Source organism: Apus apus, chromosome 5 (assembly GCF_020740795.1).
Source record: "Apus apus isolate bApuApu2 chromosome 5, bApuApu2.pri.cur, whole genome shotgun sequence".
NCBI classification, from domain to species: Eukaryota; Metazoa; Chordata; class Aves; order Apodiformes; family Apodidae; genus Apus; species Apus apus.
The window spans coordinates 34,939,900-34,960,980 of record NC_067286.1 but is presented as its reverse complement, the minus strand read 5'-3'; the positions used below and the strand labels follow the sequence as shown (position 1 = coordinate 34,960,980).

The following is a 21,081-nucleotide window of genomic DNA, read 5'->3' as shown; positions in this document are numbered from 1 at the left end:
ATAAGAACAACAGATATTTAAAAATTATGAGACTCAAGGTAAGAGACAGAACACTACAATGAAATGTTATTTCACAATTTTAGGCAGGAGACCTATGTTTCCAAAAATAGCATAAATTCAGTGAAAAAAGAAACTGAATTACAAAAGTAACAATGTGATTATTTACACTGTCACTAAACACTTGAAACAAAGCAAAAGACTACCAAGAAAGTGCAGGCAAAAAGCCCTCTTCCTATTGATCTCCTAAAGACTATCCCTTCCATCAAACTCTCCACAACTTGAGATGCTCGGAGTTTTGAGACACAGAAAATAACATTTACCAAGATTTGTATATCAAAGTAATTTCTTGACAAGGAATACAAACATTTCACTGTACCTCCTGCTCTTCCCAAATGCTTTTTTAGGCCTAGCAAGAGAAAGCTACTCAGTGCATCTTTTAAAGCAAAATACACAGGCAGTGTCTACTGACCAGTATTCCAAAATTCTGTGTTTATTATATTTTCCAAAAGTCTTGTAATTACAGTGTGAATATATATATATTTATATATATATGTGTGTGTGTGTGGTTTTTTTTTTTATATATGCACACATTTATAAATATATTTAATTTTAGAGAAATCAGAACCCTTGCTCTCTTCCACCTGATTTTCCAAGGTAGGCTAATCTGCAGAGCATGTTGACTTTGCAATCACTAGCCTGGCTAACACTACCTTTCCTCATCTAAAACCAACATGTATTATGATAGAATTTATCCGTAAACCTTAATCAAACACCACTGCATGCAGATTCTATCAATTAATTTTCTGCTCATAGGTCTTGAATTTCACATAGTGCATAGTGAATGCATAGTTCTACTCCAGACTTCTTAAACACTAAATTCACAAAGATTATGATAAAGCCAAATAAGGCAATATAAAAAGTTGACAAAACATGAAGCCTTCACCAATGCTTACATATGGATAAGAAACTGTTGAGTACTGCTTAAGCTCACAAAGTAGTGTACTGTGTATTTTCATGCAAAATGTCTATGAAAAAGAATATTAACATTTTACAGCAAAACACTCATAAGGTCACCTGAAGCTTGATCTTCTGCATTCTGCTTTTTAAAAATCTGACCTCATCAAGTTGTCAAACAAATTGGGATATACTAAAAATTACTATTCAAACTTGAATAAAGTGTTGTTGTTTTTTTAAAAATAATAATTTTACTGTATTTATTTATTTCCTTTGGAAAATAAAACATCACCAATTTCAACAGTTTTCTCTCTATATTAAGCAAAAAAGTGAGGAAAAAAGACAAAAAACTACAGTATGCATTAGAAGACTACAATGATAACACAGCCTTTCCATCAATATTTAAATTCACTGGAGAGAAAAAGGATCCAGTTAAGTTAAAGCAGTGTATTTGGAAATACTCAGGAAAGGCTAAATTACAAAAAGGTCATTACCTATGAAGGGAAATTCAGCTTTGCTGCCTCTAAAAGGGCTTAAGAGGCATTTTCTAAATGCTATAAACCCTAAAGATATGCTCTAAGATGGGCTGATGTTTCTTGATTGGACCTCATTTTATTAATTTCTCCAAGAAGAGTAGGAAATTCAAGGCAATAGTCTATGTGAATCAACTGTACATGAGAGGTTAAAAGAAGTCAAGTAAAAGTAACATAATAGCTCAAAAAGGAAAACTGCAATTTAGCACAAACATAATGTGCATTCCAACATGACAATATAAAAGCATTCAACAGCATCTATACCATTTCCCAGTCACTGAATTACACCTTTGACTACTGCTGTCAGTTGATATATTTTGCTGTTACCCAGAGGGCTGCCTGATGGCCCCTAACTCTTCAGGTATGACTCAGAAAATAAAGAAGCAGGAGCACAAATCTGTAATTGAAACAGATCTTAAGCTGGATTATGCTACAAGAACGAAGAAAATTCAATTTTTTCTGTTTTTTTAAAGTTTTCATTTTTTTTATCCACAAGAAGTTGCTTTATGGACATAGTACAGTGGCAGGAAGTGCTGTTAAGTGCTGCCATTTTCTTCTTGGAAATTGTTGTTTTATTAAATGAGTTGCTTTCATTGGCTAATTTGTAACATCCATCACGAAACACACAATTTGCATTGTACCATGGGTACTCACTGTAATATGTAACTGTAACTGTACACAAACAGTAGAGTTTGCACTTCTTGGTCCTACCCCCTGAGTAAGCATGCACAGACAGGGTGAGATGAATAATACTTTCACAATGCTGCCTTCGGAGGTTTTTTTACATCACCTGAATTTTAACTTCAATATGGTATAATGATCCATCACCTGGCAAAAAATATATTCACTGCAAAGGGAAAAGTTCCAGCTTGCCAATATGACAGCAACTTTGTTTCTTGCTTTGGTTAAGCTTAACGTAAACACCTTTTAATAGATCTAGAGCTACAGATATCTTGAGTAGGTCGATTAGAGACCTGTAACTTCTCTCCACTTCCCTAACCTGAAGGACTGAATTTATATGCTCTGCAAGTGAACATGAAAAGAGCACCTATTTCATTTTTATACCATCTGTGAAAATTGTTCCTTCAACTATGTTTCTAAACATGTTTTCTGCAAAATGTGCTTCATAAAAAATTCATGGGGATGCAGTGAGACTCACAGACTGTAACACAACTGACTTGGCCTAACTTACAGAACTCCATTGTAGCTTTGTAACTTGTTAATATTACAAATATCCCAAACCGATGCCACATTATATTTTTCAATCACCCACAGTCTCATATTTTTTTTCCTAAATATGTCAATATTTCATACATTGTTCAGCCTGCATTAGTATTGCTTCATAGATATAAATTAAATTATACATCTGTATTTACATACACACACAAACATCTGGTCAGTTGCAAAATTTTTAGAAATCACTAAGAATTACTAGAAATTTTACAATGCCTCTTACATACACCAAAGACCATAAAAATAATTGCAGACTACTGTTTATTTCAATGCCTGAGATATACCACAACGATTCATTCAAGGCTAACTCCCACAATGCTCCCAAAACATAGGTAATCAATCACCTTCCAAAGCAGCACAGGTGTAGGCTACTGCAGAAATATTAGGTGTAGAAACTGGCACTAGAAGAACAACAGGCTCAATGCCAGCCTAAGTAGAGCTGCCAGACTCTGTTTAGTAGTTATTTTCAAATCTCATACAAATGTTGATCTTCCATTCCTGTTGACACAGAAAGCAATCTAAGATTTCAAAGCTCAAAGTTATAGACTGCCACAAACAAACTTGCGCTGAATACTACTCTCATCACTTTAAAAAAAAAAAAAAATCAAGCTTGCTATAATGACATTTTAATTAAATCTTACAGAACCTATTTTATCGCATAACATTTTCATGTTCCTTCACAGAAGCAATGTATTTTCCCATTTGTTACACTGTTTCTCCCACACCCACTGTACATTGTGATACCAGCCTCACGTTGGATCAGAGCCTGCATGCATGCATATGTTTAACTACATGTGTTTAACTACACATAAGTCATGTCATTGATGCAAGTGCGCTCAGAATGAGGTTTAGCAAATGCAAGAACGTTCCAGGATCCAAATTCTCCTGCTGAAAAAGCCTTCAAGCTAGGACTTTGACTGATATAGCTGAAATTCCATGCAGTGGTCTTTTATGAAAACAACAGATTGCTTTCTTATAAAGCTTACACTCTCCACTACAGAAACTGGTATAAAAACCTATCACAACACAATTCCTAAACTGATAGTTTTCTGTCTGAGCATCAATGAGAATACAGTTGGGCAGCAAGCTCGGAAAACATAAAGAAAGACTCTGATAATCTCTTTGCAATGTACCTTAATAACAGAACTCCTTGAAATAAATATGAGAGAGACCACATACACCTCCTTGCAGTATTTCAAGAAGAATACACAGACACATGGGAAAGAAAGTCCTTCACTCTGAAAGACATTCAAGTGAAGTCTTTTCATTATGAAAAGAGAACAAAAAATTCTCTTTTCTCAGAGTACTGAACTGGCAACCAAATGGAGTAGGAAAGAAAATCCTGCATTATCTTAGTGTTTGAAATAAATCAGTGGATGAAAAAAAAATATTGCAGTTTTTCTTACAATGTTTGGAAAACATAACTACAAGGGTTTTCTATATTCTTATGATGCAGAAGGGAAACTAAAGTTTAACTAGGAGAAGTTATCATTGAGTGATGACAAAGTATGCAAAAAATGACACCAACAATGACACCAACAAAACACATTTTGCAACTTGAAATGACTTCCCGTTCCCCCTGACATCACTTACAAAGTCTAAAAGTCCTAAATGGAGATTAACTAAAATAATTCAGACTTAAATAGACTACAAAGTTAAATAAAATTTAACCTGCAAGATCATGCTCCTTTAATACAGAAGGCATGTAAGTATCTCCCAAACATCTCTTCTAACTTCTACAAGTTACAATTATTTCCAAATTGACTTGTGAAATAGATTTGCTCATGTTTAACAGGAGCATAACTGCACTTGTGTTCCACTCAAATAGGTCAAGATCTTTTAATAACTAGAAAGCAAATAAGCCCCACAATATTGATTTATGATAGGTAAATAGTATGTTACAAGTAAAAGCAGCAGTAGGCATGATTCCCATATCTGTTACAGAGAAACAGGCTCCTTCCTTCTGTCAAGTGTAGAAATAAAACTACATTACTCCCTCTAATTCTGAACTATCCCTAACTTATGGCACTGCAGTTTTAAGGCTTGTGTTGTTTGATGCATGTGTGCTCCTACTCACTGGACCTAGGAGAACAACGAATTTATTATTAAATATGGGAAAGAGCCAATCTTAAACCATGAATGAGAGCTAATATGTTCACTACTGTCACTAGAAGTTAGGTTCAAAAAGAATTATCACATCAGCAGAAGCTCCAATAGCTTTAATTTCTGTTGCTGATAATTCAAAAGCCAACACAACAGAATAGTATAATATGGGGAAAATAAAAATGTTTAGCAAATTCCTTGTACTGTCCAAGTAATATTTTTTTTTTTTCACAACTGCATTTTTCCAGAATAGAAAATATTCAAAATTAAACGTGTATTGAATACAAAAGCCAATACATTATTAGTTATTATTATTAGGTTTAAAGATTCTGGAGTATGCCTCAGAAATTGACACCTCCTCAACAAAAAACATCCTACACTTTAAATGTACAAAGTGACAGCCTTATGGCCAAAATAAAATACGGATAAGGCTAGATGTCTTCCTTCTATACATCACAGTGGTGACTCTGTTTTTCACAATAACGTAAATGAGGCATGCCTGAATATTGAGCATTACTGTTTTATTTATTATTCTTGATGGGGTATTTTTGGTGGGTTTTTTTTGTGAAATGGCTTCAAAAAAGTTAACTTAAGCCATGTTTACCAAACTTTTATTAATGTTTTAATAATAAAATCTTAGATTTATTTAATTATTTAGTCTTTTCTGTAACATTAGTAATGAAAAGAGGATGTATTTAATAAAAGCTTCAATTATTATGCAAAAATACATCTCATAGTTGCACTTAAACCAGAACAGTGAGTAAAATGTTATTTTCCCCAAGGCACAAGGGCTCATTTTGCTGCCAGAAACAATCTAAAACAAATTTCTACACAGGCTTTGTAGTTAAACATGCAGAGATTTACCTGAAGAAAATGCATTATAGAAGAGGAAAGATAGCAGAGACTAAGGTAGACTAGAGATAATTGCAAAATGATTATAAAAGTAAATTCAAAGAATGTAAATTAACAACCGTGGCAGGAAATAAGATAAAATGAATATACAATAAAATGTAAGAATATGTATATTTCTCAGTTTAAATTATAACAAAATTGATGTTATAATACTTATTAGAATTACACATGACTGTGCAGTCTATTAATGGTTTCTACAAAGTGCTTACATAAGTGGCAACTTGTATACATTGTTCATAATTGAGTATTTCTTGCCCAATTTTCAGTAATCTCTTGAAAGCCTTAAACTAAAATTAGTTTTCCTATTTTGTTATTCTGGGATTGACTTTTAAGTGCTGAATTACTGACTGATATTTAAATTTTTTGTAGGGCTTGTATGCAGCAAATAGTGAGAAAAAGTGCAGCACTACAGGCACATCAGTCTTGAAGGCATCTCTGTATCATTATGCAGTTAAATCATGCTAACTTCTTAGCAAGCTATGCTATGAAAGACTGACTGGTTCTCCATAATCATAACTTCTTGAAAACCTAGCTTATTTTATCATGATATTATAGCCTTGAAAACCTAGGTTATTTTATCATGATACTATAGCCAAAAGATTCTAATCCTTTTCCTTATGAGACAACCACTGCAGAAAATAGACTATTTTCCTTTTAACTATAAAAGACATTAGTTTATATACCAAAATCCAGAACCTCTGTAAACCTGACCCCTTTGAGTCTGACAGCTTGGTCTACAAGGAATTTGAAATATGATTTACTACAACACTGCTTGAAACCATGAGGCTTTAACCAAATCTAAAACCTATAGATCAGAAGAGGAAAAGAGCTTCTGAACAGATAAAAGTAAAATCTTGATTCTTATATAAAATGTTACGCATTTCAATATGGTTTTTTGCCTGATTTATGTAAAGCTTTGTGTTTTTCATTTTCCCTAGCCTGTCACATAGTAGTGATGTATGGTGCATTTTAGCATCAAGTTTGCTATGAGCAATAAAGTCAATGCTCCCAAAGAATTATTAATATATTAGCACTCTTCCTCAACATGCCCTGCTGCTGAATTTTCCTTTATTCAGCCTATTTGGTTTTGCTTCACATACTTAGTTGATATACTTTTCACAGTCTCCCACACAAATACATTAATTTTTTGTTTTTGAAAGAAATCCCAACCTAAACATTTACAGCACGAAATACAGTTTCTTTCCAAGGCAAGAATGACACTATCATGGAAGAAAAACGTATTGGCATTTTATCTATTTGGAACAAAATTGAAAGAAATCCAGGAAATGTAGTTGCTTAAGAGACATGAAAAGTAACATACCGATACAATAACGTTCTATAACAATCTCTGCTTTGATCTTCAAAGTGTAGAAAGAAAGAAAGAAAGGAAGACCTATAAAAGATTACTGCAACAGTAGCAGGAAGATCAATAGGCATCCTCTTAAAAAAAATACTAGCACTTATAGATGTTCAGGAGGAAAAAAAAATCATTTTACCCACAAAGTAACAAAAAGAAAAATGGAAAAGTGCTGACAAATACTAAGAAAAAGAACTTCTGTTTTGACCTTCTTAGCTGTGCTCACATTAAAGTCTGCAATATTTAAGCCATCCACTTTATATCAGAAAGTGCAAAAAGAGATGCCACCTCCCAGCCAAAAAATCAACACTGTTCATAGTTTCCTAAAACAGCTGTGTTCCACAGGGTGCACAGCTGTACTACACAGGTTACACATGCACTTGACTAGAACCATGTTGGCTGAGCACCTTGAAGCTTCAAGACGAAAAGTGCTACAGAACTATACTACCTCCATTCATTCATTTGACACAAGGCAGCATTTGTGTTGAGTTTTTCCTTATGACAAGTTCTGAAATTCAACTAAATATGTACATTGTCATTTGAAAGTACACCTCCAAACTGTGACGAAGCAACACAAAAATAGGTAGCAAGCATATACCTTTCAAGGAAGACATTTGTAACCTACTTGCCTTATCCTCCAGGTGTAATTTTAAAAAATGAAGGTAGGCCACAGGTGCAAATGCATCAGCCGAATGCACAATGACCTTGGCTGTATCTCTGAAATATAAAATTATTAGCATCAAATATTAGTATAGGATTTTACATAAAGACTAGAGCCATATAACACAGACCTCAAGGTAACTAATTGAAAATTGATTAATTCCTTATTTAGTTTTAATATACATTTAAAAAAACAGTTTGATATACAAAATAGTATTGTTGAACAACATATTATTTTCACTAATTCTCAGTTTTCAAAAAGGAAAACTATAGTTCCAGACCATTACTGAGAGATTCAGTTAGCTGTAGTATATGAAAGCATAAATGACATAATGTTTTACGTTCTAGAGACTAATATGTAAAGCAATCTTTTCATTTCATCAACAGATCTTTTAAAAGTCCATTCTTCTTGATTAGTGCTCCAGGGATTAGTTCTTGAGGTATTAATGACACGCTATATTTCACACTGAGAAACTGACTGATTCGACCATCTTGCATCCGATATTGAAGATTACTAGACACAACTTTTTAATGACAAATATGTTGATAACAATTATAAACTTCCTGTATGCTGATTCAAATTAGTTAATTTTAGTTTTCATTTTTACAGACACAATCTGTCACACTTTGATTCACAAGAAGCAGTATCTGTTATATCCATCTGCACAGTTTCACTGCTTAAGAAAAAGGTAGCTTTAGGAAACAAACATCAGAAGGTGAGAAACTCAAAGAACACAAGAGAAAGACAGTACAAGAAAATCTGAGAATTGTTATAAGTAAGGATTAGGACACAGTAGCCTCGATATCTTCACGGTATTCAATGAGAAGAGAAACAGCTGAATTCTTGGTCAGATTCCACTGACTTAATGAAAGTGTAGAATTGATAGAAATATCTGTTCTGTAAAGTGTATTTTGGGATTTAAAATTAAAAAAACCCCTCAGAATCACAGAATCGTAGTGGTTGGAGAGGATCTCTGAGGTGACCAAGTCCAAGCATCATTAAAAACAAACAAACAAAGAAAACAAACAACAAAAAAAACCAAACCAAACAAAAAAACCACACCCACACAACAAAACTTTCAGATAATAATCGTTACTACATTGCATAATACTGATAAATACCTTTAGCAAAAGAAGCTCCACTTCCCTTTCAGCAAACTTATAAAGTAATTTGATGAATATGCTTTCAGCTTTATTCTTGACAGTTATTATCAAGACTCTTTCTGATTAAACACCTCTTATTCTTTTAAGATATTTTGAAGATATTTCCTTAAGATTAAAGTAATCCTTTTCAAATTATCATGGTGTCTTCTAACACGAATAGGTAGAAAACAACTTTGGAAATCTTTACTAATAGAAATACATAACTAGAAATAATAAAAATCAGACACCAAGACTGCAGGAGCAGCCAGTACCTGGGTATCCTCAGTGTCTGAGGATATTGTCAATAAACATTTCTTGCTTACTGTTCAAGTCCTATATGAGGAAGCCTGGTACATTTTAGTAATCTGAACAGAAAAGTTTGTATCAGAAATGAAAACAAAAAATGCAGGTTTATTAAATGTATGTGTCTGCTGAATTTCTAGAATACCTAGTAACTTTAAAAATCATATTTAACTCCAAAGTAAAATAAGCACCTTTACTTGTTTCCCTGAATGTTCCAAGTCACAATAATACAGCAGAACAGATCCTAAGCATTGATAACTAACTGTGCAATAATAATGGAATTTTTTAGTACTTGTTGCTCAAAAAGTATTGCAAACATTAAGGGATCACAAATATTTCTTCTAGGTATGAAGTACATTCTTATGACATACAGCTAGCACATGGGTATTTGATGGGACCATAATAGATATCTAGTTTAATATGCTGATACTTCTCAGCTGATGGGTTACAATCGGTAGATTATGTGGTGCTAAAAACAGTATTCAATACATATCAAGAGAAAGTACTTTTTCCTAACTGTTTTCATTTCTCCATACATCATTCTTTGCACTGATAAAATTTACAGTCCAACAATAAATGTAATTAATAGATAGAAAGCAGAACTATTTTGTTTGCATCCAATGCTGAACCAACAACACAATAAAACAGCAAGTCCTGAACTTACATGCCTCATCCAGCTTAGGTAATAGCAGAAAAACAAACAAACAAATCCAAAACCACATGAAAAGCAGAGATTAAAAAGAAAAAACAGATTTGGAAGACCCTAATAATTAGATAAAAGCCATTTCATGCTGCCAGTCTGAATTTTGAGCACAAACATGACTATAAGGTGATTAGTGTTTGACTGTGAACGAAAAAGCAGGAATTTTGTTGAGGAACATTTTCAGAGGAGTTTGGAAAACAATGAGGAATAACTGAAAAGCTGTCCTAATTATATTTTTTTTTGAAAAAATAATAATGTGATCTCTCAAGTCTCCTTGAAGAATTAGGAGGTATCTAATCAAAGAATAATGGAATCATCAAGGTTGGAAAAGACCTTCAATGGACATCAAGTCCAGCCATCCGCCTTACAACCCCTAACCACTAAACCATCTCCCAAAGCACCATGTCCACCAGTTTTTTTAACATGTCCAGGGATGATGTCTCCACCACCTCCCTGGGCAGCCTGTTCCAATGCCTCACCACTCTTTCTGTGAAGAAATTTTTCCTCCTCTGTAGCAACTTGACTCCATTTCCTCTTGTCCTATCGCTAGTTGCTAGGGAGAAGAGGCCAACACCCATCTCACTACAACCTCCTTTCACATAGTTGTAGAGAGCAATGAGGTCTGCCCTAAGCAGCCTCTTCTCCACACTGAACAGCCCCAGCTCCCTCACCCTCTCCGCATAAGACCTGTTTCTCAGGCCCCTAATTAGCCTAGTTGCCCTTCTCTGCACCCTCTCCAGCACCTCAATGTCCTTTTTATACTGTGGTGCCCAAATCTGCACACAGTGCTCGAGATGCGGCCTCACCAATGCCGAATAGAGGGGCAGGGTAACTTCCCTGATCCTGCTGGTCACACTATTCTTGATGCAGGCCAGGATGCTCTTGGCCTTCTTGGCCACCTGGGCACACTGTTGGCTCATGTTCAGCCAGCTGTCAATCAGCACCCCCAGGACCCTCTCTGCTGGGCAGCTCTCCAGTCGCTCCCCCTCAAGCCTGTAGCACTGCTGGAGGTTGTTGTGGCCCAAGTGCAGGACCCAACATTTGGCCTGACTGAAACTCATGCCACTACCCTTGGCCCACTGGTCAAGCCTGTCCAGATCCTTCTGCAGAGCCTCCCAATCCTCAGGCAGATCAACACTACCACCCAGCTCAGTGTCATCTGCAGATTTACTGAGGGTTCACTCTATCCCCTCATCCAAATCATCAATAAAGATGTTAAACAGGAGCGGCCCCAGCACTGAGCCCTGGGGAACACCACCTGTGACCGGCCACCAACTGGGTTTAACTCCATTCAACACAACTCTCTAGACCCAGCCATCCAATCAGTTTTTTATCCAGCAAAGCGTGTGCACATCCAAGCCACGAGCAGTTATTTTAAAATTTTGAGTATCATTTTCACAGGACAAATACAAAAAGTCAGAGCAAGTCTAAGAGTACAATCAGTGTTCTGAGTGCATTATTATCTTTTCATTTTTACAGATTTGTTTTTAACTCCAAACCTGGCATTACAAACCTAAACATGGGAGCTAATGGTAAGGTAGAGCAATGAAAAATTATACAACTGAAATATTTCAAATACATCAATTTACCTGAAAAAAAATCAGACTATTCTGCGTTCCATAAATACAAATGCACCTTTATCATAAGAGTACATATTAGATGTCATTCATATAGATGAAAATTATATTTTTATAATCTGAAAAGGTGTCAATCAATTACACTTTAAATAGCAGTGTAAGGAGGACATTAACGGCTTGGTACCTCCCAAATATTGAGCATACGAAAGCTGACAACTGGATAACAGCAGTTTACCTAGGAAAAGAGATTAAAAAACCCATCTGACTCTTGGTTGAATATTTTTATTGTAAGATCTTGCTTTCACCACTAAGTCTTGTTTATTATCAAATATTTCGTTCAATCTGCCATGCATCTGTTGTGAGGTGTATTTTCTAATGAAGACTGAGAACAATGGCAAGAATTATATTTAATATTCAAAAGCAAAATTCATCATACAGTCTGACATTATACTTCTCTGTAGTAAGTAGCACAACAAGGCTGTATTTTTCTTTTCCTGAACTGGCATGTTTCCATCTTTTTCAAAGGATATGCTGTAGAAACATATTTTGTCACAAGTTTCATGTGACAAAAACTTTAGTTAGTGAAAATACTACCTGAAAGTAGTGTTCTTAACGTCAAGCATTTTAGATTTTCTAGTATTATATTGTGTTTACATGGCAAGGTTCTGGTAGTGGGGGGCAGTATGAGAGGAGACCAGGAGCTGTTGAGCCCATAAGAAGCACTGCTAGTGCCTCTGTGATGTTTTAAAAAGGGTAAAAATGTTGTGCAGTAGCTGTGACAGGAGTAAGAAAACTGTGAGACAAACAGCCTGAAGACACAAGATCAGTGAAAGAGGGGGAGGAGGAGCTCCAAAAGCCACAGCAGAGGCTCCATTCAACCTGTGGATAAGACCATAGTGAAGCAGGTTGCCCCCTGCAGCCCATGGAGGACTACATCAGAGCAGATACCTACAGTGCAGGCTGTGGAGGACCCCACACTGGACTAGGCTTCTGGCAGGAACTGTGGCCAATAAAGGAGTCCATACAGCAGCAGGTTTTCTGACAGGAACTGTGACCCCATGGAGGACTCATGCTGGAGCAGTCTGCTCCTGAAGAACTGTACCCCATGGAAAGGACCTGCATTGGAGCCATTCTGGAATAATTCCAGAACTTGAGAAAGACCCACACTGGAGCACTTCCTGAAGGACTGTAGCCCATGAAAAGACCCAGGCTGGAGCAAGGGAAAAGTGTGAAAAGGACCACCAGAGATGCAGTATTATAAACTGACCACAACCCCTGTTCCCCTTGCATCCCCTTGCACTTCTCAGTGGGGAGGATGTAGAAGAGTCAGGAACAAAGTAGTGAAGTTAAGTCTGGGAAGAAGGTAGGGAGACAAGGAGGTTTTAGTTTTTTCTTTTTTTTTCCACTATCCTACTCTTTTTTTTTTTTTTAATTGCCAATAAATTACATTAATTTTCCCAAGTTGCATCTGGTTTGCCCATGACAGTAGTTGGTAAGTCATCACCCTGTCTTTAACTTGACCTACCAGCTTTTTCACTTTATTTTCTCCCCCTGTCTTGCTGAGGAGAGCACCTCAGTGGGCACCTGGCAGCCAGCCAAGATTAATCCATCATACCTGTTTTGTAGACATAAGTAATCTTCAATGTCTTTCTCAGAAACTTCCTCTAGGAACATGTCTTGGAGGATTAAGGAATTTAGGGACCTTGAAAATCCTGACAGGTTTTAACCTTTACATTTTAATTCTTACAACTCCATTTAAGCTTCAAAAATTTTATCATAAAGTACACCAGAACCATGGCTATCTAAACATTTGGAAACTAATTTAGCATAGTTAACAAGATGATTACAAAGTCTGTTTAGATTCAGTGTACATGAAAAGTAAGAATGAAAAGCAAAAAAACAAACAAACAAACAACTTGGAACTTATTTAATGATAAAGAAACTACAAAATATTTTTATTTAGAAGTTAATAACATAGATTTAACATGAACGGTCCCTCAAAAAGCATGTCTTTATGCCATGAATAATGTAAGAGGTAAGCAGAGCTAATCAAGACAGAGACATACAAAGCCAGGGTAGCTATTCAGTTTCCATTACAGAAATGTATATTTAGAACTAGTGGAGTAACTGTTCAACAGTCTGCTGTGTTGTATATTTATTATTAAATACCCACTGATTTATATATTTGTCTCTTCCTGTACTTATTGTGGAATTATTGTTAACTTTTATTATTATTTAGAGTGTTGCCAATAGAAATAAAGACAACTCAGCCAGGCCACCTCTGGTTTAGCTTTTCCTGGTTGCCTGAATGGTCATTAAAACACTGAGAGCCAAAAATACATTTAGAATATATCATAAGATATTCCTACTTAAAATGGCATTTGTTTCATCTCAAAACAAGGCACAATGTACTTTCCTAAGTGTTCCTCAAATTCTACGGAAAAAAACAAAACAAAAATCTCTCGCCGTACTACAACCAAGAGTTTCTCATGTGATTTGACATATTTTTCTCCAATCTCTTGTATTTATGCAAAGAGAGCTTTGAAAAGGTACACTGAAAAATCTTGCATCAAATGCTAGTGAACTCCCAGATTTAATCTGTAAAATAAGAAGGCTCAAAATAAATAGAAAGAATGTAAAGAATCAGCCAAACACATTTAAGTGGAAAAAATGATATAGTGCATTTGATGCCTCAATTAACATCTAGCTATCCTTCTGAAGTATAACTTTTCTTGCACGTGCTGCAACACGAACACTGAATAGACAATATTTGTCTGTTAATGGGTAGTACTTGAAAATACAAAGTTTCACAAAGTTGTGCTTCTGATGCCTACCGGAATTGATAAGAATTTGTAAGTTAATAGAAATCATATCAGACTTTAAATGCAAAAATGAATCGTTCTCAAGCAATGATTTCACAGTATTTTCCTTTCTGTTAGAAGTGACTGAACTGAGTCTACTGGTTGGCATATTTGGGAATCTTGTCCTTTGTTCCCAGGTTCATTTGTGATGAGATGTATCCAAGCATCATACAAATTTTATTGTAACATCCTGCTTAACTTTCAAGCTAATACTAGTCTGCAGGTTGGCTCATAATCTAGAGCTTCCACCTAGCACCTGGCCTCCCTCAGAGAATCTGCTGGCTCATACACTTGTAATTCCACCCTTAAGCTTAAATCCAGTTTAAAGATCCTATATTATTATTTTATTATTCTCCTTCTTACTAAATAATTCCACAGCTTTCCTGCATGGGGTATCTCCAGACTCAAATTCTCTACTTGCTCATTCCACTCCGAAGGACATATCTTTCAGCAGACCAATAGTTCAGCAGACATCTGCCACAGTAGTTGCCATACCCTTTACCTGTTTGTCTGTTGTTGTTCTTCTCCTAAATGTCATGCAATGAAACAGAATTAACAGCTCTTGTGCCTCTGTTCCTTATATGCATAGATTCCAGTCTCACAGAAAAATGAAACAAATAGACCTTCACCATGAAAGCCTAAATCGTGTCCATACATTCCATAATCTTGACTTTCCCTAAGATGACCGAGTGTCACCTCTACATGATTACTAGTCTGTTTACTTGGCCAAGAAAAGGAACAATAGTGAAAACATCTCACTCAAAGTAAGCAGGCTTAGCTATTCAACTGACTAATAAGAAACTTGCATCAAGACATAAATATTTTCCATATCCCACAACACAGGTTTCAGCAATTTATGTCAAAAGAATAAATTACTCAGTGTAAATCAGATGGATTCATGCAAAGTTTGTATTTAAAATATCCTCTCATAATTGAAGAAAAATGTTTATTGTTATCATTCTAAGCTGCTAAACTTAAAACACACACACGCACACACATGAGTTAATGGAACCCAGAGGGTACTGATGTGGCAGTTTATCAAATGTAGCTGTAATGAAAGATAAATATTACAGGCCATTCTCACTTCATGAAAGGATAAAAGTGTCAGTGTGTAGGTACCAGTTTTACTGCAGCCTATAATCAGCAAGTAAACGAAAGTGCAAACGTCTAAAAAGTTTACAGCTTTCTATGAAGGCCTCGTCTTGTCAGGTATTGATTTAGGTTTTCAGAGGACTTTGCCAGCGTTAAACAAAGTGAGTGTTTGTGAACTAGGAGGACATGTTTTACCTTTGCCAACAAAAGTTGCTTCAAGCTAAATGTATGTTCCCGTTGCTTTAATATAAGGAAATGGAAGAAACTGTTCCTTACACAACTATTTTCTTCTTAAATAGAGGGCAGTCCAGAGTGAATGTTTCATATTCTCCACCTTCTCCACAAACATGGACTCCATATTTCTCAGAAAGCTAACACAAAAGGGAAATTTAAATACATAAGTGTCATATTAAAGCAGTCTATTAAATGTATTTTGCTGAATAATTCAGTGTTCTCTTTCTAAAAAGGCTGAAAAAACCCCAAATATACAGAAAGTTCTTGATTTCTTTGTAAAATGATCTAAATGATCTAAAAATTACCATTGTTTTATATTTTAAGTAGAACTGGCACTGTAACATTCACATAAATCAGTGAACTCCTACTCCTTCTTCCTGGTGGACATGAAAGGTTGTTCAGACTTGCCTATTTGTCTGTCTTTTGCATTGATACTCCACTTCTGTGAGAAACTTGTACTGTAAATCAACACAAGAAGTAGCACTTCACATAGCAGTATACAATTAACACAATTTTTGGCAAAAGATTCAAAAGCTGCATTCTATATTTTAGTAAATACCAATTAATTTTAAAAATTCTAATAAATAGAACCAATGGAATTTTTACAAGTTAACAGCAAAGAAGCTAAATCAAGACCTAAAGAGGTAGCAACATGCTGTTTCACAGAATCATAGAACTGTTCAGGTTAGAAAAGACCTTTAAGATCACCAAGTCCAACCATTAACATAACTCTACCAAGTCCACTGCTAAACCATGTCCCTAAGCACCAGATCTACACGGCTTTTAAACACAGGGATAGTGACTCCACCACTTCCCTGGGCAGCCTGATCCAGTGCTTAACAACCCTTTCTGTGAAGAGATATTTCCTAATATCCAGCCTAAACCACTCCTGGTACAACTTGAGGCTATTTCTTCTCGTCCGATTGCTTGTTACTTGTGAGAAGACACCGGCACTTGCCTCTCTACAACCTCCTTTCAGGTAGTTACAGAGAGAAAATAAGGTCTCCCCTCAGCCTCCTTTTCTCCAGACTAAATAGCCCCAGCTCCCTCCTGAAGTGGGAGGAACAAACTTCAAGCTAAGAACAGACCAACAACAATCTCTTCAGTTAAGAATATTTGAATGTTTTGGACTTCATTCTTTCTCTTCAGCTTTGCCAAGTACCAGTTACCTATCCTCTTCTCTCCAGTCATGTAAATGACTAACAAAATTAAGTTAAACTTAAGATGTAATTCCCATTTAACGTCACTGTCTTTCAGCAGCATATATATGTGGGGAAGTTTTGTATCACCTATGCATTTGCCATTACCATTCCTTGCTGTGAAAGTCTCTAACCTAGCACGCAAGTATTTATCTTTATTATATTGACACACAAATTAGTGTTGCCTTTATACTGAGGTTTCTTGCCTTTTGTTTGTCTTACATATTCTGGCACCATTTGTGAAATACGTCCGGAAAGAATATTTTTCAAATTGAAATTATGTGTCAGAGGCTTATATGCTATTTACAAAGGTAACCCTTGGCTTATAATCTAATTTCCAAAGTAACTAATTTTTAAGTCAATTTTACTGAACTTCTGCTTGTTACTTTTGAATTACCTGTATGAGTATCCTTTAAGTAATACTCACCTCCAAAAGATAAGGCTCCATTTGATCCAGAGATTTTCCAAGATGTTTATCCGGGTCTAACCCTGCAGGGGGAAAAAAAAATAAATTAGAAAGGCTTTTTCTTTTTTAAATATAGCATGTCTCCCTTAAAAACTAGTCCCACTGTATTTAAAATAATTTCTAACCTAAATTAAATTTGACTTATTCAGATTTTTCTCTTATCCCCTCTTCGGCAATTGTTTCCACGTTTGTGGAAAAATAAGGCAAATTATCTTTTCACTACATGTCAACTGGAAAAGCTGTTTTTTTCCTTTCTTAAAAATTTAACTTACAAGTAAGTAAACATGCACGTCCATGGTAATAAAAGTACTACACAGAAATAACCTATTTTACTCAGATGTTACCTTTGTAGATATTTATTAAATTAAAACACAAGTCAATTATTTACAGTTTCTGCAAATTACATTTTCTGCAAATTACTTTTTTGCTAAATCACTTTCTCTGTGTGTGTCACCAACAGAAAAAAGGTAAGAAATCAAAGAGATGCAGACATAAAGAAAAATTACATAATATTTTAATGTTGTACCTTTTGATCCATCAAAAAATATTCTGTATTATGTCTACATTGTGTTTTATTTTTCTTGGTAAAAAAGTCCTATGAATATTCTATAATTTCTTTAACTTGCCCCTCTCTGTTCCTATGTAGCTTTTTGATTTTATGACTTTTGACAACTCCCAGCTGTTAAACGGTCACTTCTCAGAAATAAATCAAATAATTGGCAAAAATCAGTACAGGGATTAAAAATTAATAATAATAATAATAATAATACTCCAGGAACAACTATTTCAAGATTTGACATCTTCTTCAAACAAATAAATACTCTGGTTAGATTTAAGACCAAGTGGTCAAAAGGTCTTAACATATGTAACAAATAAGAAAAAATAAAATTATTACTTCTGACAGTGAAGGAACTCTGGAAATTTTTCAGTGATCACATTTTTCTCTACTAATAATTATTGCAGTTCAGGGGTTTTTAGTACTGATCACAATAGTTGTCTGTTTTTCCTAATTTACTGCTTTATAGCATAATGGGTATCATTAAAGAGCTGCCACCAGAATGACACAATTTAGAAGCAATTTCTGAAATATGTACCTTGCAAAGCACTTTACATCATTGATTATGAAAGGTGTTATATATATGTATGGTATACTATTATATAAAGTAATTGCTGAGAACAAATAGATGATACATCTTTTAATTTTTACAATGGTGGTCTTGGTATATTTAAATTCCTGTGAAACTAAAACAAGCTTGAGTGAATGTGATCTAAAAACATTAATAAAGTTTTTAAACATTTCATTAAAGCATATTAAAATTCCCTTACTGTCTAGGGGAACTCTAAAAAACTGCTTAATAATGAGTGGTTTTCCTCCCTCTGTTCTTTTTCAGTATTAGTTTATTGCTCTTTATTAACAGATTAAAAATGTGTGTTGCTAGATATAAGGTAATGTTTATGCTTGTAGAAATAATTGAAATACCCTAATTTCATTTCAATAGTTCCAATGATTCTGGTGATAGCTTCCAACTTAAATCAGATTAGCATTATGGCCTTGATTTTAATGGGATAAATATTAGGCTAAATAAACATTTTCTTTTAAAATAAAATAACAAGTACGTATTTCAGTACTCATTTCACACATTTACATTATTGATTAGTATAATTAATTTTCTAAGAAAACCAGCCTCTCTACTTGATAAATACAAACTGGTTTCCTTTAAAGTTAAACCAAACTATACATCAGTCCAACAGAGGGCAACGAGGAAGATCAAGGGACTGGAACACCTGCCTTACAAGGAAAGACTGAGAGACCTGGGGCTTTTCAGTCTAGAGAGGAGAAGACTGAGGGGGGATCTAATTAATGCCTATAAACATGGGGGCTGGGCATCAGGAAGGCAGGGACAAGCTCTTTTCACTTGTGTCCTGTGATAGGATGAGGAGTAATGGACTCAAACTTGAGCACAGTTTGAGTCCTCCTTAACATGAGGAAGAACTTCTTTACTGTGAGGGTTACAGAGCAGTGGAACAGACTCCCCAGAGAGGCTGCGGAGTCTCCTTCTCTAGAGACTTTCAAGACCTGTCTGGATGCCTTTCTGAGTGATCTGCCCTAGTTGGTGTGGGGTTTTTTGGTCCTGCTCTGACAGGGAGGTTGGACTTGATGATCTTTGGAGGTCTCTTCCAACCCCTAATATTCTGTGATTCTGTGATTAAAAACTTGTGAGAATGGAAAATGCTGACAGGAACAGACACACTAACATATTTCCCTCACGATTTCTCTTTGATACTAAGGATACTTACTGTTCCACCTCCTAATGAACACAAAACAATATTTTAAAAGATACTATTATACCACAGTATACAAAATATAAATCAATTACCTATGTATACACATAGTATGGGTAAATTCTTTAATAATATCCCACACCTACATGAGAATCTGCTTTCTCTTTCTCAGCAGAATTCTACTTCTGGAAATCTCGTCTTTCTTTGGAAAAATATTATTTCCTTTAGTTTCCAAAAGGTTTGTATTGTGAGTGAACAGAGACAGTCTGTTGAAGGCATGAAGAACCAATGTAACCTGTAATTTGCAGAACTAATAATCCACATTTCAAATCTCTAATGGTATGTGTGTGCAGATGGAGCTGTATCTCTGCTGCTACTATCAGTATCTGTAACCACACTTAGAAAATTAATATGTATCTATAGTTCTATTTGGTATGTTTTTCTTTAAACAAAGGAGTGGATCGATTTATATTCTTAAAATGTCTTAGACTATTAAGGAAAAGCATGTATTGTAAATTCTTACTACATGCCACTTAACCACAACCTCGAGACTCTTCCTCCATTAAACTAGACGTGAAGAAAGCCGGATGGGTGGATAAACTAACAACAAGATCCAGGGCCTGGATGACTGTATGTAGAATTAAGAAATTAATTAGGAAGGGAACTATAATTTGCAGCACTGACATCTATTTTACTTAACTTGCATGTACCAATGGGAAGCAATTACAATTCAATTAAAATACTCACTTTTATTACTTTACTGACTGACCTTGAAGTTAATGCCTGTTTTATTTAATTGCATCATCTATGAATAACTGTTAACCCTAGAAAGTTATGCCCCATTATTTTCAATGCATTTTTAACTCCTCAACTGAACTACATCAGTCAATTCATTATGTGCCGTCAAGAGAGCATGTGGAGCTTTATTTCTTTGAGATAGACCAGTACATGATTACAGAAACATCTCAAAACATTTGATAATGATGTTTTTAACAGTGTTCAGTATCATGCTCTCACCTCATTTTGTGGCCTAGCTTTACCATAAAATCAGTATGTGATAGCACAAATGGTGTAAGTCCTTCAAAGTGACTTCACCCCTATCTATAATTCTTGAAAAATCTACTCTTAGGAGCAGAACTCCTTCCTACAGATACCAACAATTGTTGCAGAGCCCTCTTTTGCACACCCACCAGACAAGTGCTGGAGAGAACTCCAACAATGTTAAAAGTCTGGGGCAAAAATTCAGGGCTTTGTTCTGTTGTGAAAAAAAAAATGTACCAAACAACATTATTAAAAGACTTTTCACTGGTGTTAAGCAAAAGAGCAGTATTTTAAATGGTTCACTTCGTACACATGTATTAGCATAGTATAAAGCCTTCACCTGAGGGTTAAGTACCTGATATTACTTGCATTTATCAAGACCATTAGAAAATCAAGTTCCATTTTCATGGCATTACATTCAGCTAAT

The 21,081-nt window shown here is 35.2% G+C and overlaps 1 protein-coding gene across 4 annotated transcripts in view; it reads right to left on the bottom strand.

Annotated features, from left to right (window-relative positions):
- The window catches only part of DPH6 (diphthamine biosynthesis 6), a 196,786-nt gene that overhangs the window by 120,747 nt on the left and 54,958 nt on the right, over positions 1-21,081 (bottom strand). For all 4 annotated transcript variants that reach the window (XM_051621258.1, XM_051621262.1, XM_051621261.1 and 1 more), the window contains 3 exons: positions 17,292-17,353; positions 15,708-15,802; positions 7,722-7,809 (listed from right to left, as the gene is read on the bottom strand). In XM_051621258.1, coding sequence (XP_051477218.1) covers positions 7,722-7,809; positions 15,708-15,802; positions 17,292-17,353 — 245 coding nt within the window. The remainder of the gene's footprint in view (positions 1-7,721; positions 7,810-15,707; positions 15,803-17,291; positions 17,354-21,081) is intronic.